Source organism: Chlorocebus sabaeus, chromosome 17, assembly GCF_047675955.1.
Source record: "Chlorocebus sabaeus isolate Y175 chromosome 17, mChlSab1.0.hap1, whole genome shotgun sequence".
Taxonomy (NCBI): Eukaryota; Metazoa; Chordata; class Mammalia; order Primates; family Cercopithecidae; genus Chlorocebus; species Chlorocebus sabaeus.
In genome coordinates, this window is record NC_132920.1 from 12,095,585 (window position 1) to 12,111,505 (window position 15,921).

The 15,921-nt window shown below is 37.9% G+C and overlaps 1 protein-coding gene across 5 annotated transcripts in view; it reads left to right on the forward strand.

Annotated features, from left to right (window-relative positions):
* Nucleotides 1–15,921, forward strand: part of HIVEP1 (HIVEP zinc finger 1) — a 155,061-nt gene that overhangs the window by 117,025 nt on the left and 22,115 nt on the right. For all 5 annotated transcript variants that reach the window (XM_007973677.3, XM_007973679.3, XM_007973678.3 and 2 more), the window contains 3 exons: nt 2,933–3,066; nt 3,947–4,122; nt 8,947–9,048. In XM_007973677.3, the coding sequence (XP_007971868.1) occupies nt 2,933–3,066; nt 3,947–4,122; nt 8,947–9,048 (412 nt within the window). The remainder of the gene's footprint in view (nt 1–2,932; nt 3,067–3,946; nt 4,123–8,946; nt 9,049–15,921) is intronic.

A 15,921-nucleotide genomic window follows, 5' to 3' on the forward strand; every position in this document is an offset into this window, starting at 1 on the left:
GGTGGTGATACTTTAGCTAAGTGTTCAAAATGTTTTTTAAACAAGATAGGGATTTTTTCAGCAAAAAGAATAATTTTTTTTTTTTTTTTTTTAAAGACAGAATCTCACTCTGTCGCCCAGGCTGGAGTGCAATGGTGCGATCTTGGCTTGTTGCATACTCCACCTCCAGGGTTCAAGTAATCATCCTGTCTCAGCCTCCCGAGTAGCTGGGATTACAGGGACCCACCACCATGCCTTGCTAACTTTTTATATTTTTGGTAGAGACACGTTTCACCATGTTGGCCAGGCTGGTCTCGAACTCCTGACCTCAGGTGATTCACCCACCTCGGCCTCTCAAAGTGCTGGGATTACAGGTGTGAGCCACTGCATCCAGCAAGAATAAAAAGAATTAATAATACACGAAATGACATGGAAATGAGAATAAACTTGGTTCATTTAAAGAACTCTGAAGAGTCTGGTCTGGTTAAAAAGTGCTGTAAAGTTGGAAACATAGGTAAAAACCAAAGCATGTGTATGGTGGTGGAGAACCAATGATACTTTCTCAGTGAAGGAAAGTGCATCCAAACCACCTGTGGAATTTAAGTTCTCAAGCTCTAAATCTACTAAATCTTGGAAGATAAGACCTAATCGTTAGAATTTAAACAAATCTCCATGTATGTTCCTGAAGTGCTTGTGAGAAGTGGCTCTCCTAGAGTACCAAATGCCTCGGAAGAAATGTCTGAAAATGCATATCTAGATTTGGAGCTTAAGAGAGAGCTCTGGGTGAAAGTGTGTAGAGTAGAGATTCTTTAGCGCATAGTTGTGATTAATGAGATTGCTCAGGATATAAAGAAGAGAGAGCCTAGACTGGATCCTGGGAATCATTACTATTTAAAAAGTTGAATGGATGAAGAAAGTCTACACTCCGGTGTGGAAACTGAAAGAGATTGATCATAGAGGAAGGAGAAGAATAAGCAGAAAGTGGCATCACACAAAACATGGAAGAAGATATTCAAGGAGAGTTGTTAGGTCAAATAAAGTTGAAGGCAAATGGGTATATCTGGACTGTGCAGATCACTGGAGAGTTGAGTCTATGAGCAAGTGGCTATGGAGGATGGATTACTGGACTTTTATCTACAACCCAAATGTTAATGCATTTATGATTCACAGTGGGAAAGAACAGATAGATGCTATGAAGTAAAAGGATTTCTAGGTGAAACATGGCATCTTCAACATATAATCCATAGAGTGCTAAAGCATGTAAAGTCTAAGATTTTGGCATTTAGCTCATTGATAACTTTGGCAAGTAGAAGCCAGATTTAATAGTACGAAAGTGAGCAAAAGATAAAGGGGAATTTGATATTGAAAATAAAGAGGATTACTGTTGAAGGGATAAAGTCAAAGGAAGGTGTGTGCATATATTCCAAATTATGCAGAAGCCAATCTGTTTGCCAGGAAAAGAGAAGGAAAGGTTGCATCAGTAGCTCTTCCCACTGCCTTTTTGAGGAATGTGGGCCAGCAACTTTTCTTTACTCCTGCCCGTGTAAGGATGGGCCTCCCAAGGTACTATTCTGAGGCCACAGACCCCTCTCCATATTGAATAGACTCTTATCTCTTAGTATTACTAAGTCATTTCAGCACCACAGCTGTCTGCTTGACCATGTAATTTCTTCAAAGAGGTTTGCATAAAAGAAGCCCTCGGTAGGAAAAGTTGTGCGTTGCGTTGGATTCAGCCAGATGATTAGAGTTTGAGTGTTTGCTTAACACTTGCCCTGGGACAAGGAACTTCACCCTGAGAGTGCCCTTCCTCACTGGGATATATAGTCCACCTGTGCTCCCTGTCTCACAGGGACCTGAGAGAATAGAATGGCACCATAAGTGAGACAACGTACTGTCAAAGCGGTGGTAGCATAAAATCTTACATAAAATCACAAGGTGATATTATTATATTGTTCCTGTAGGAAAACCACACATTTTTTTATCATTTTGATTTTGATGTTCATTACCTTTTTTTCCAGAGACTTAATTGTTACCAAGCCAAAACCTAACTTTTTGGCTAGACCTGGATGTCACATTTAACAATATTCAGTACACTTTTGAGAAGATAGAAATAATTACGGTTTTAGCTGGGCATGGTGACTCATGCCTATAATCCCAGCACTTTGGGTGTCTGAGGTGGGAGGATCACTTGAGGTCAGGAGTATAAAACTAGTCTGTGCAACAGAGCAAGACCCCCATTTCTACAAAATTTTAAAAGTAGTCAGGTGTGGTGGCTCACGCCTGTGGTCCCAGCTACTCAGGAGGCTGAGGTGGGAGGACCTCTTGAGTCCAGGAGTTTGAGGCTGCAATGAGCTATGGTTGTAACTACTGCACTCCAGCCTGGGCGATAATGAGACCCCATCTCAAAAAAGATTTATGATTTAAAATAATGGAGGAAGAAAAAGTAAAATAATGGGAAATGGGGCTTCTGCTTTACTTTATACTGCACTGAAGCTGAAAGAGACTTAGTGATGTTTCTAAGGGGTGTGAGGCATTATTTTACCAAAAGGGGTAACTAGCTCTTTTCCATCTCCAAAAGTAAACTCTAAGCAATGTATTTAAATGGTAGTATGAGTGGTTGGTTAAATGGAAGAAAAAATATTTAGTCTACTAAAAAAAGTTTCTGGTAAACTTATGAAATACCATGGTGTAGGAGGTTGTCAAGCCTTTAGTTGGGGGTGTCAGTGACCTATGGTGGAATTTTAAAGTAACATAAGATTTATCATTTTGCTGTGATTGAGACAGATTCATAAGGGAGGAGATAAAGCAAATGCCCTTTGAACCTATTACTACTTTGAAATGCATTTCGTTGACCATATGCTCTGTACTCTGCCGTGTTTTAATTTCCGGTGAAAGATTAGCATGTTTGTGTTTTCAGTTTTATTAAATTAGTTTCTCTCTTTTTTCCTTTCAGAGAGCATTAGGTAATCAAAAGTCCACAGTAGTTGAATTCAGCAATAAAGATGCCTCTGAAATTAACAGTGAGCAAGATAAAGAAAATTCCTTAATCAAAAGTGAACCAAGAAGAATTAAAATATTTGATGGAGGGCAAGTACAAATTTTACTTCTTAAATGTACATTTAAACTTACTTTTTAAATGTACATTTGCTTTCATGTGAATGAAGACTTAGCGCCAATTTAATATCAATGTTGCAAGGTTTCTTAGCATATTAACAGAATCTCCATAGCAAAATATGTTAGCATTATGTTAAATAATTTTATTTTGATGGAGAAATGATGACTATTTGGGAAGTACTATACAACCTCGAAGGCAGCTGAAAACTAAATTATTAGAGTGAACCTTGGTTTTCACATTGATTTACAATAAGGAATGACCTAGAGAATCTGCTCTCAGATGAATTCATTGCCCATTTGATATCTTTGTGTATTTCGTTGTGAGCAAAAACATCATAAAAGCCAATTATAGTTATAGTAAAGCTCCAAAATATTTCAGTACTTAAAAATTATTGTGATTGAATCTAGCAATGAAGAAAAAAATTTAACCAATGACTTAGAAACAGGAAAGTATTTTAAAATTACATACAGTAGTGGAGTGCAGTGGTGTGCGCCTGTAGTCCCAGCTGTTCAGGAGGCTGAGGCGGGAGGATCATGTGTGCCCGGGAGGTTGAGGTTTCAGTGAGCTACGATTGCACCACTGTGCTCCAGCCTGGGCATCGGAGCAAGACTGTCTCTAAAAACAAAACAAAACAAAGTATAATATTGCAAAAGTTTGTTTGATTAGAATTAGCTGTATTAAGTATTGATGTAAAAAGTTGGAATATTCTGTTACTTACACATGCATAAAATTGTTATTGGTTGAGTATAAAAGTTGTGCTTTGTTTTATTTTTGGTTTGAATTTTAATCATCATTATTTTCTTAAAGACATAGTGTCCAATCTCCCTATTCATTTTTTTTTCTTTAAATTAGATATAAGTCAAATGAAGAGTATGTATATGTCCGAGGCAGGGGAAGAGGAAAATACATTTGTGAAGAATGTGGAATACGTTGTAAGAAACCTAGCATGTTAAAGAAACACATACGAACCCATACAGATGTCCGCCCCTACCACTGCACTTACTGTAACTTCTCCTTTAAGACTAAAGGTATGAGATGCACATTGCTTCCAGGTCCTTTTTGTGTGTATTTAGGTGCTAGAGCTAAAACCCAACTATGCGTTTTCTTTGACCAACGAAATAGTAGCTTAAATAGACTAATGTAAATTACATTTTGTCAATGTTGTAGTCTTATTGCTTTATATAATTTTAGAACCATTGGAAAATTTTTAATTGTACACTTTTAGAATAAATATATAATATTATATTTTTAAAAGAGCCACTAACCTTTTTTAAAAATTTAACTCCTTAAATTGCAGTTGTACAACATGATTAATATACCTTATCAAAAATATTTAATTTGGGGCTGAAGAAGAAAAAGAAATTTTCATGATCACAGGTAAATTCACTGGGTGTTAAAAGATTGAAGAAAGATTTAAAATAATAACTACAGAAACTTCTATAATAATTACACTTCTGTTTTATTTTCTAATTTTAGGCATACATAGCCATTTTTTTCATGATGCTTTTTTTTACACTAATACTGTTAAATTTTAGCTTCAAACATTTTCTATAGTTTCTATTAATGTTTATAAAGAAGTCTCAGAACTAATCATTAAAATTATATTTAGGACCCTTTCTGGTTTTTTAAATATGTTTTTATTTATAAGCCTTACTCATAGTTAATTTTACCCTGTACAAGTTTCTTGATACATGTAATAGATATACTACTTTAAATGTTTGCTTCTTCCGTTAGGCTCCTTTTTCATGAACAATTTGTTACTTGAGATTTTGATTTTTATGCCACTCTCTAAAAACCAAGGATCTTAACAAAGCAAGGTAATTGTGAAAACGTGTCTGAGAAAATAGTATCTGTAAAAAAAAAAAAATTTAATTGATTTTTAAAAATAGAAACAACTTTTGTCCTTGGAGTTAACATTTACTTTTTTTGTATGTTGATTGTCTTTGCAGTTTTTGTTTTAAAGATTGATCAACTCCTTAGCAAAATTTATTACATTTTTTGGCTAGTATTTATGGGCATTTAAAGAGAGTTATAACTTGTAACAACTACATGCTTCAAATTAGTGCCCTTTTAGTGCCAATGGTGTCTGAAACAAGAATGATGGAAAAACAAAATATTCTTCAGATGGCTTTGAATATTTCAAAAAAGTTTCAAGCAATGAGAGAGGTTGGGAGGGATACTCAGGATGCAGTTCTTTAATTGTGATGTAGAACCTCCCTCTGTAGTTGGAAGTTGAGTTTAAAGATGATTTTCCTTCCTGGTTCTGAGGGAGGACTCTGATAGGGTAAAGTACTTTGGTCTTTTAACTGAATTTATTGCTTTTTCACCTGTTTTGATCCTATTATTAAGAAACATCTATTAACTTCCTTTGAGACAAGAAGCATATTTAGAAAGCTAATAATACTAATAAAAGATTATCATGTACAAGAGGATGTTATCAAATACAAGAAGATCAACATACAATGGGAAATGGGTATTTCTCAATAGAAGGAAGAAAAGGAATCAGGGTATTTAAAAAATATTTATGAAATAAGAGCAAAAAAGGAAGGACAACCTAGATGTGGTAAACCAAATGAAACTACAGAGATTTCTTGGCAAGGAAAAATATGATGAGTCACAGAGTGTTAATCTTGGTGAAATAACTCAAAGATTTTAGATAAATGTTAACTAAATGGTGGACAGTTCATAACAACCCTTGAAGAGTGAGCATTGCCTGTTAGCACGTTTCGTGTCTTACATATCTCTAATATGCTGTATATCTGAATTTGCATTAAATTTTTTGTTTTGTAAGATGTCATGTGGAATTATATGATAAATATGTATTTGAAGGAGGCTATCCTTGCTGAGGAGACTGGTGAAAAAATATTAGAAATTCAGGATTTCCTTATTCTTGGCATGACACTTCTCATTTTTTATGGTCAGCTTCCTTTTTGAAGACTACTTTTTATGAATCTATGTAAAACAGATTCCACAGCACCTTTTAAAGGTTGTTAAATAATAGTAGACCTTTTTTTGAGTTAGGCCCCAGATTTTCACCTTCTCTGATTTACTTGATATCCTCCACTTATTATTGAACGTGTCTGGTTACTAACAGAAGGAAATAGTGATGTGATGGCATGCTGTATAAATACGGTATGCAAAGACAGCAAAACGCTATCAGACAAATAATCTGTAGAGCTAAAACTTGATGCTTCTGATAGTAATGCTTACAAATCCATAATTCATATTTGCCTTCTGAGTTTATTTTCTGAGTACATTTTCAAAGTAATTTTAATTGATTTGTTTTCATGATTCTGCTTTAAAGGTCAGTCAGCAGAAAATATATAGAGAGCTTGTATCTCTTCAAGATTTAGTCTCATTTATATCACAGAAAGCTAGACTGTGTGTAGCTATAGGAATCCAGAAACAAAACCTCTCATGCTTTCCAGAGGATTCAGATAAATGTTTATTAAATCTATCAGAAAAATTATTTATTAAATTAACACACGAGATTTATAAAATTGCTAGGAGATAATTTGCATTTCAATATGGGCACACTTTAAATATTTTGTAGATTGAAATGCTGATTTTTGTTTATTTTACATTATTTAGGAAGTTGATTCATAGTAAGTAATAGCTAAAGTTATGAGAAAATATGCTTACTAAAAACTTGTATTTCCAAATTTGTCTGGTTATAATTATACATTAGCTTCTTAAAAAGTAAATAACCTGCAATGGCTGTCTATCTAGGGAGCAAAAACATTTTGAAGAGGGCCAGGTGCGGTGGCTCACACCTGTAATTCTAGCACTTTGGGAGGCCAAGGCAGGCTGATTGCCTGAGGTCAGGAGTTTGAGACCAGCCTGGGCAACATGATGAAACCCCATCTTTACTAAAATACAAAAAATTAGCCTGGCACAGTGGCAGGTGCCTGTAATCCCAGCTACCCAGGAGGCTGAGGCAGGAGAATTGCTTGAACCCGGGAGGTGGAGGTTGCAGTGAGCCGAGATCTTGCCACTATACTCCAGCCTGGGCGACAGAGCAAGACTCCCATCTCAACAACAACAACAACAACAACAACAAAAAAGGACTATTAGTGGACCTTATAATTTGGTTTGTAATATTGTTAGTATTAACACACAAAACATTTTGACTTACAAGTGGAAATTTCAACCACAGTAAGATGTCTAAACCATTTTTATAATTTCTTAATGTGAAAACTTTAAAGCTCTCAAATAAAAGTAGAGATCTGTATAATGAACACCATTGTGCCCATAATCTTTTAATAATTGCTAAGATTTTGCCATATTTTCTTCGTATTTTTTTCAGTATATTTAACATAAATATCAGAGATAGCCAAGTATTAATCTAGGTGTTATCTCCAGAATCACAGAAGTCAAGGTTTGATGGACCTTAGTCATCATCTGGTCTTGGCAGCCTCTTAAGCCTGACCTCCTTAAGTACCAAACTCTGGGTTCCTGCGCGGTTGGCCCAGACAGGAATGTACTATGTAGTGCAAAAATCAGCTTTACAGGGATGACCAGTTTCACAGGCTTAGTGCATTCATCAAGAAATTGAATAAATATGGCTATTTTCCATGTGCTTCAGCTACTGCAAGCCTGAAATTTAGACCAATGTTTCAGACATTTTGAACTCTTCTAAAGACTTATTCTCAAATACTACTTTGCCCCTGCCCACTAAATTCAACATTTAGAGTTGTTTCTGTTTCTCAAAAAAGATGACTTGCCCTTGTTGGCAATGTTTTTGTGTGTGGCATTATCCACTGGAGATGCTTGTTATCCTGAGAAGAATCTGAGCTGTCCCTGCTGGGTTCAATGATCACTTGAGGCAGGTGTGGCTAGTGGTTCTTAGCTAGCATGGTCGTACTTAAAGAGGTCGATACAACAGCTGCCAGAGGAAGACACTCCTTTACTGGTACTATTTTGAGACTTATCCTCTATATGTGAAGTGAAATGAATACAGGAAATGCTTTGTCTTACTCCAGAAATGCTGTTTATAAAATTACAATGACCCAAAATAGTTTTTCATAGATAGTCAAGCTTGAAACATTGAAAGGTGAATTCCAAGGTGCCAGAAATAAGAAACTCAAAGCTAACATGGTGAACAGATACTAACAAAAATAATTAGAAGGCCTTACGGGAATCGAGGCCAGATATATGCCTACAGGCATGCCTGTCCTGAGATAGCATCTGAGGTTCCTGAAATAAGCCTAGTCCTCCTGTCCAGTGACTTTGGGCCATGTGGGAAAAACCCCATCCACTTAAAAGTAAAACCCTGTATCTATACCATGCAAAAATAAATGAAAAAACTGGTCCAGAGTCCCTTGTCTGAAACCAATGAAACTGTTAAGGTTCCAGGCAGAAGCAATTGGAAAACTGCTTTATAGAGATGTTTCTGCAACCCAGAGTACTTAGGATTCCATGGAAAACACTCTTGCTGAGGATAAACTCAAAAGTAAAAAGCATGCAAAGAAACAAATGAGAAAACGCCAGCAGACATAACAAGTGGAGAATTCACACTCCAAGAACTACAGATCACAGTGTAGTCTGAAAGAGACTTCAAGTTTGTATGAAATGTCCCAGAAAGAAAGAAGGACTGGAGAATAGAAAACATAAGGTAAAGGAAATGTTATCAAAGTAGAGGAGGCAGATTTTAAAAAGAAAATATAAACTGATAAATAACAAGGTATTACAACATATAGATACCAAATTTTCTTTTGTTCACCTTTTAGTCGTTGGAATTGTATGACCACAATCTGTACTTTGGCTTGAATAGGAATGAAATTTGCCAGTGTTTACAAATGCAATAGCAAAATCATACTATGTAAGCTTAGTAAACATTCTTTTCCCTTAAGGAAATCTGACAAAACACATGAAGTCCAAGGCACATAGCAAGAAATGTGTGGATTTAGGCGTCTCAGTAGGTTTAATAGATGAACAGGATACAGAAGAATCAGGTAAGGCTTTATACCATATTTTTCATAAATGCTATTTATAATGTACAATTTTTTTTTGCTTCCATACCCTTTCCATTCCCACTGACACTGCCTAATTCCTGTTTTCATTACCTCTTATTTATATGCACTAGACTCCTAATTAGTTTTTCCATATCTAGATTGTCCTCCTTCCTATTCACCTATCCCCCATGATGTTCATCTTTCTGAAGCACGTGTCTGATCATACCTCTCCTCTGCTCAGAGTTTCTCATCGGTTCCCATTTGTCTAGAAAATAAAATGTGAACACTTGACCTTAATCAAAATCCTTTGTAATCTGCTGCTTACCTACTCCTCTGTCCTTCTCATTTCTCTCTTTTACCTACCCTCATGCTTGAATTTCCTGCCTACTTGACATTGATCACTCTTCACCTTAACACTCCTCACTTAAAATCCCAGCCCTCACTCCGCACACAAACGTGGCTCCCAGTGCCCTGATCAAAATCTCACTTTCCTTCAAGACCCAGCCAAGTCCACTGCTGTCATGAAGCCTTTTCTGATTTTCCTTTTCCACACCTCTTTCAGGAAACAATTCTTCCCTTCTCTGGACTCCTCCAGTATTTTACAGTTTCCTCCCTGAAAGCATTTAATCCCCCTCTACCTTGTTCTGAGAGTATTCACGCTCTCACCTGAGCTCCCACCACAATGATTCAGCATGTCATGAGCTGAGCCAGTGAGTGCGTAACATGTGCCCACCCACAGCACTTAGTGCAGTGCCTTGCGCTGTGCAGCAGCTCCATATTTGTGGAATAAAATGTTTGTTTACTTCTCCAAAGTGTTTATTATTCCGAAAAGGTTAAATGGCTGTTTTTTCAAAAACATTGTTAACGAACTTAAGTATTTATCTCTGACGAAGTTTGAGGAAGAATACACCTGTTCATCTGTTCTAACTCATCAGAGAATAGAAATATCTTTTTGTGAAACTTGTTTTTAACCCAAGGATTTATCGACAAAAGGAAAAAAAATTGAAAAAGTATTCTGCTTTTTAAAATGCCCTGAATTAAACATTTACCTGCTTGCTATATTTTTCTTAACATGTATTAGTTTGGTCTAGAGAAAATTTCCAAAGAGAAAGTGATGAGGACATCATTGAATATATAGGTAAAAATTCAAAAGCATTTAATCCCTATAACACATGAAATGAATCAGCCTGGATTTACTTCTAAATATACAAGAGAAATTACTCACATTTTCAGTGGTACAGAGCAATTCAGTTGTAAAAAGTTAGGAAAAATGTGTAAGAGTTTCAGCAAGTATACTTATTACCCACTGACTAGAAAAGGGACAAGATAAAAGTATCATTATAGTATATACTCATGTATATCTTTTTCAAGAAGATGAATCTTATAAAAATTAATGTGTCTATAGAATTATCTAAATTGTTAAGAGGAGGTAGTACTTATATCTTAAATTTGCATATTTAAGAGAATTAGTTATAGTTTCTATTAATTATCATGGATTGTTTACATTTGCTGACTGACTGATTGACCTACCTATGTATTTATTCACTGTTGTATTTTCATCTAATTCCGAAAGCATTTGAACCTGGTCTTAGATTATTGCTCAAAGTTGTTGTCCTAATTCCCTATTTAGATTAGAACTTCTGATAAACAATGTAGTTTTACCTTTTTCCTTTCAGTTTACTTTTTTTTAAACGACCGTATTTGTGGGTAATGTGCTCAAAGTTGTTTTTACAGTGTTTGTCAAATAATAGTGAAGTAGAACATAGAGGTGGAGTTTTGCCAAGTGCTGTGTCATGCTGTGCTAGAGACCTAACATTCTGCGTTGCTACACCAGCAGAATTTATTCCTCTCCTTTTGCTTTATTATAGGCTTGCAGCGTAGGTATAATTAGAGTAAACAATTGTTGTTTTAAACAGATGATCTTGTTTTATTGTGCTTTTAAAACATATTTGGAGATTTTTTTAATACAAAAAAAGTACAAAGTATTTTATTGTGTGTACTCATGTATTCACAGCAGAGTTGATTATAAATATTTTCTCATATTTGCTTCAAGTTCTTTTCACAAATTCAGTATAGTTTTTAAAAACCAGCTCAGCGAGGTTATTGCCGCTGAGGGGCAGCTTCCCTTACTCCCCACTCCTCGCCACTCTCCTCTCCCTCTCAGAAGAACTCTTGCTGCACTGGGGGTTTTCCTTTCAGTTCGTTTAACGTACATGTATATATCTATGAATAGTATGTGATTTTATGTTTGTATTTTAAATTTGCATAAACAGTACCACTTTGTATGTAGATACATAGATGTTGTGCTTTATAATTTTACATTGTTCTCCAGAAGAGACTTTCCATTTCCTTACCTCTGTAACTATACCTAATATTGTTAGAATTTAAATTTTTGGCCAATTTGATGGATTTGTTTGTTATCTTTCTGGCTTATTGATTACTTATACTAAGATTGGGTCTCATTATTCTTTAAAACAAACTTTTACTCCATTAAACTGATGATAGCTGGAGATGCGATTTGGCTTAGCAATTCTGGCCATGTCGCTGTTTGAGGGGGCAAGCCAGAAGCCTGCAGCATGATGCTGTGTCTGGAGGGTGCAGTTTCTAGCCTTCCACTAGCCCAGAGTGGTACCAGCTGTTCGTTTTCAGTCTTCTGTGCTGGCTCCTCCTCACCTCCCCAGCCTCTCACATAGGCCTCAGGGCTGTGGCCTTTGATCTCTTCTCTTCCTGTCTGTGCTCACTTTGTAGGTAGTCTCGTCCAGTCTCCTGACTTCAGATACCATCTCTGTGCTGATAATGCCCCAGTTCATTCCAGACGTGGGTATCCTTCTGACTTACCCCACCTGTCTCTGCTGGGGTGTCTAATCAGTATCTCAGGTCTGATGTGTCCCAGATCCCTGGTTTACCCCTTACCTCTAAGCACACTTCCCCTGTAGTCTTCCACCATCCTTCCAGCTGCTTGGCCAAAAATCTTGAGGTCATCCTTGATGCCCATCTTTCTCACAGGTTGCCTCTAATCTACCAGTAAAACCTTTTGGCTCTATACTTCAAAATGTCTTCAGAATCCATCCACTTTTAATCACCTCCACCACCCCACCCCAGCCACATCCTCTCTACTAAATTGCTTCTGGAATAGCTCCTGATTGGTCTCTGTGGTTCTGCCCTGCTCCTTTACAGACTGTCTTCCACCTAGCAGCCAAAGTGGCCTTGTAACAATTGTGTCATTCCTTTGTTTAAAAGCCCCAGGGGTTTCCTGGCTCATTTGGAGCACTGGTCAGGCACCCACCAGGAGCTCTGTCTTCTTCCTTTCCATCTCCCTGAGGCTCAACTCCCCCTCCTTCCTCCCTCGTGTGCTCAGCTGCACCCACACGGGTCTCCTGCCTTTGTTGAACACCCACAGCAGGACCCTGTCTCAGGGACTTTGCACTCCTTTCTTCTGTTAAAAATGCCCTCTAGGAGGATTCTGTTCCAAGATGGCCGAATAGGAACAGCTCCAGTCTGCAGTTCCTAGCGTGATCGACGCAGATGATGGATGATTTCTGCATTTCCAACTGAGGTACCTGGTTCATCTCATTGGGACTGGTTGAACAGTGGGTGCAGCCTACGGAGGGCAAGCCAAAGCAGAACTGAGCATCGCCTCACCCAGGAATCGCAAGGGGTCGGGGGATTTCCCTTTCCTAGCCAAGGGAAGTTGTGACAGACGGTACCTGGAAAAACGGGACACTCCCATCCAAATACTGCACTTTTCCAACGGTCTTAGCAAATGGCACACCAGAAGATTATATCCCGCATCCGGCTCAGTGGATTCCATGCCCATGGAGCCTTGCTCACTGCTCGCACAGCAGTCTGAGATCCACCTGCGAGGCAGCAGCCTGGCAGGGGGAGGGGCGTCTGCCATTGCTAAGGCTTGAGTAGGTAGACAGAGAGGCAGGGGAAGCTCAAACTGGGCAGAGCCCAACGCAGCTCAGCAAGGCAGGCTGACTCTGTAGTTTCCACCTCTGGGGGCAGGACATAGCTGAGCAAAAGACAGCAGAAACTTCTGCAGACTTAAATGTCCCTGTCTGACAGCTCTGAAGAGAGCAGTGGTTCTTCAAACATGGTGTTTGAGCTCAGAGAATGGACAGACTGCCTCCTCAAGCGGGTACCTGATCCCCGTGTAGCCTAACTGGGAGATATCTCCCAGTAGGGGCCAACTGACACCTCATACAGGTGGGTGTCCCTCAGGGACGAAGCTTCCAGAGGAAGGATCAGGCACCAATATTTGCCTTTCTGCAATATTTGCTGTTCTGCAGCCTCCGCTGGTGATACCCAGGCAAACAGGGCCTGGAGTGGACCTCCAGCAAACTCCAACAGACATGCAGCTGAGGGACCTGATTTTTAGACAGAAAACTAACAAACAGAAAGGATTAGCATCAACATCAACAAAAAGGACATCCACACCAAAACCCCATTTGTAGGTCACCAACATCAAAGACCAAAGGTAGATAAAACCACAAAGATGGGGAGAAACTAGACCAGAAAAGCTGAAAATTCTAAAAACCAGAGAGCGTCTTCTCCTTCAAAGGATTGCAGCTCCTCGCCAGCAACAGAACAAAGCTGGATGGAGAATGACTTTGATGAGCTGACAGAAGTAGTCTTCAGAAGGTCGGTAATAACAAACTTTTCTGAACTAAAGGAAGATGTTTGAACCCATTGCCAGGAAGCTAAAATCCATGAAAAAAGATTAGACAAATGGTTAACTAAAATAAACAGTGTAGAGAAGACCTTAAATGACCTGATGAAGCTGAAAACCATAGGACGAGAACTACGTGATGCATGCACAAGCTTCAATAGCTTACTCGATCAAGTGGAAGAAAGGGTATCAGTGAATGAAGATCAAATTAATGAAATAAAGCGAGAAGACAAGGTTAGAGAAAAAAGTAAAAAGAAACAAATAAAGCCTCCAAGAAATATGTGACTATGTGAAAAAAACAAATCTACATTTGATTGGTGTACCTGAAAGTGACGGGGAGAATGGAACCAAGTTGGAAAACACCCTTAAGGATATTATCCAGGAGAACTTCCCCAACCTAGCAAGGCAGGCCAACATTCAAATTCAGGAAATACAGAGAACACCACAAAGAAACTCCTCGAGAAGAGCAACCACAAGACACATAATTGTCAGATTCAGCAAGGTTGAAATGAAAGGAAAAATTTTTAGGGCAGCCAGAGAGAAAGGTGGGGTTACCCACAAAGGGAAGCCCATCAGACTAACAGCAGATCTCTTGGCAGAAACTCTACAAGCCAGAAGAGAGTGGGGGCCAATACTCAACATTCTTAAAGAAAAGAATTTTCAACCCAGAATTTCATATCCAGCCAAACTAAGCCTCATAAGTGAAGGAGAAAAAAAATCCTTTATAGATAAGCAAATGCTGAGAGATTTTGTCACCACCAGACCTGCCTTACAAGAGTTCCTGAAGGAAGCACTAAACATGGAAATGAACAACTAGTACTAGCTACTGCAAAAACTTGCCAAATTGTAAAGAGCATCAATGCTAGGAAGAAACTGCATCAACTAATGGGCAAAATAACTAGCTAACATCTTAATGACAGGATCAAATTGACACATAACAATATTAACCTTAAATGTAAATGGGCTAAATGCCTCAATTAAAAGACACAGACAAGCAAATTGGATAAAGAGTCAAGACCCTTCAGTGTGCTGTATTCAGGAGACCCATCTCACATGCAGAGATACACATAGAGTCAAAATAAAGGGATGGAGGAAGATCTACCAAGCAAATGGAAAGCAAAAAAAAGCAGGGGTTGCAATCCTAGTCTCTGATAAAACAGACTTTAAACCAACAAAGATCAGAAGAGACAAAGAAGGCTGTTACATAATGGTAAAGGGATCAATTCAACAAGAAGAGCTAACTATCCTAAATGCACCCAATATAGGAGCACCCAGATTCATAAAGCAAGTCCTTAGAGACCTACAAAGAAACTTAAGACTCCCACACAATAATAATGGGAGATGTTAATACCCTACTGTCAATATTAGATCAACGAGCCAGAAAGTTAACAAGGATATCCAAGACTTGAACTCAACTCTGCACCAAGCAGACCTAATAGACATCCACAGAACTCTCCACCCCAAATCAACAGAATATACATTCTTCCCAGCACCATATCACCCTTATTCTAAAACTGACCACATAGTTGGAAGTAAAGCACTCCTCAGCAAATGTAAAAGAACAGAAATCACAACAAACTATCTCTCAGACCACAGTGCAATCAAATTAGAACTCAGGATTAAAAAACTCGCTCAAAACTGAACAACTACATGGAAACTGAACAACGTGCTCCTGAATGACTACTGGGTACATAATGAAATGAAGGCAGAAATAAAGATGTTCTTTGAAACCAATGAGAACAAAGACACAACATACCACAATCTCTGGGACACACTCAAAGCAGTGTGTAGAGGGAAATTGATAGCACTAAATGCCCACAAGAGAAAGCGGGAAAGATCTAAAATTGACACCCTAACATCCAAATTAAAAGAACTAGAGAAGCAAGAGCAAACAAATTCAAAAGCTAGCAGAAGGCAGGAAATAACTAAGATCAGAGCAGAACTGAAGGAGATAGAGACACAAAAAAAAACCTTGAAAAAAATCAATGAATCCAGGAGCTGGTGTTTTGAAAAGATCAGCAAAATTGATAGACTGCTAGCAGGACTAATAAAGAAGAAAAGAGAGAAGAATCAAATGGATGCAATAAAAAATTATAAAGAAGTTATCACCACTGATCCTACAGAATACAAACTATCATCAGAGAATACTATAAACACCTTTATGCAAATAAACTAGAGAATCTAGAAGAAATGGATAAATT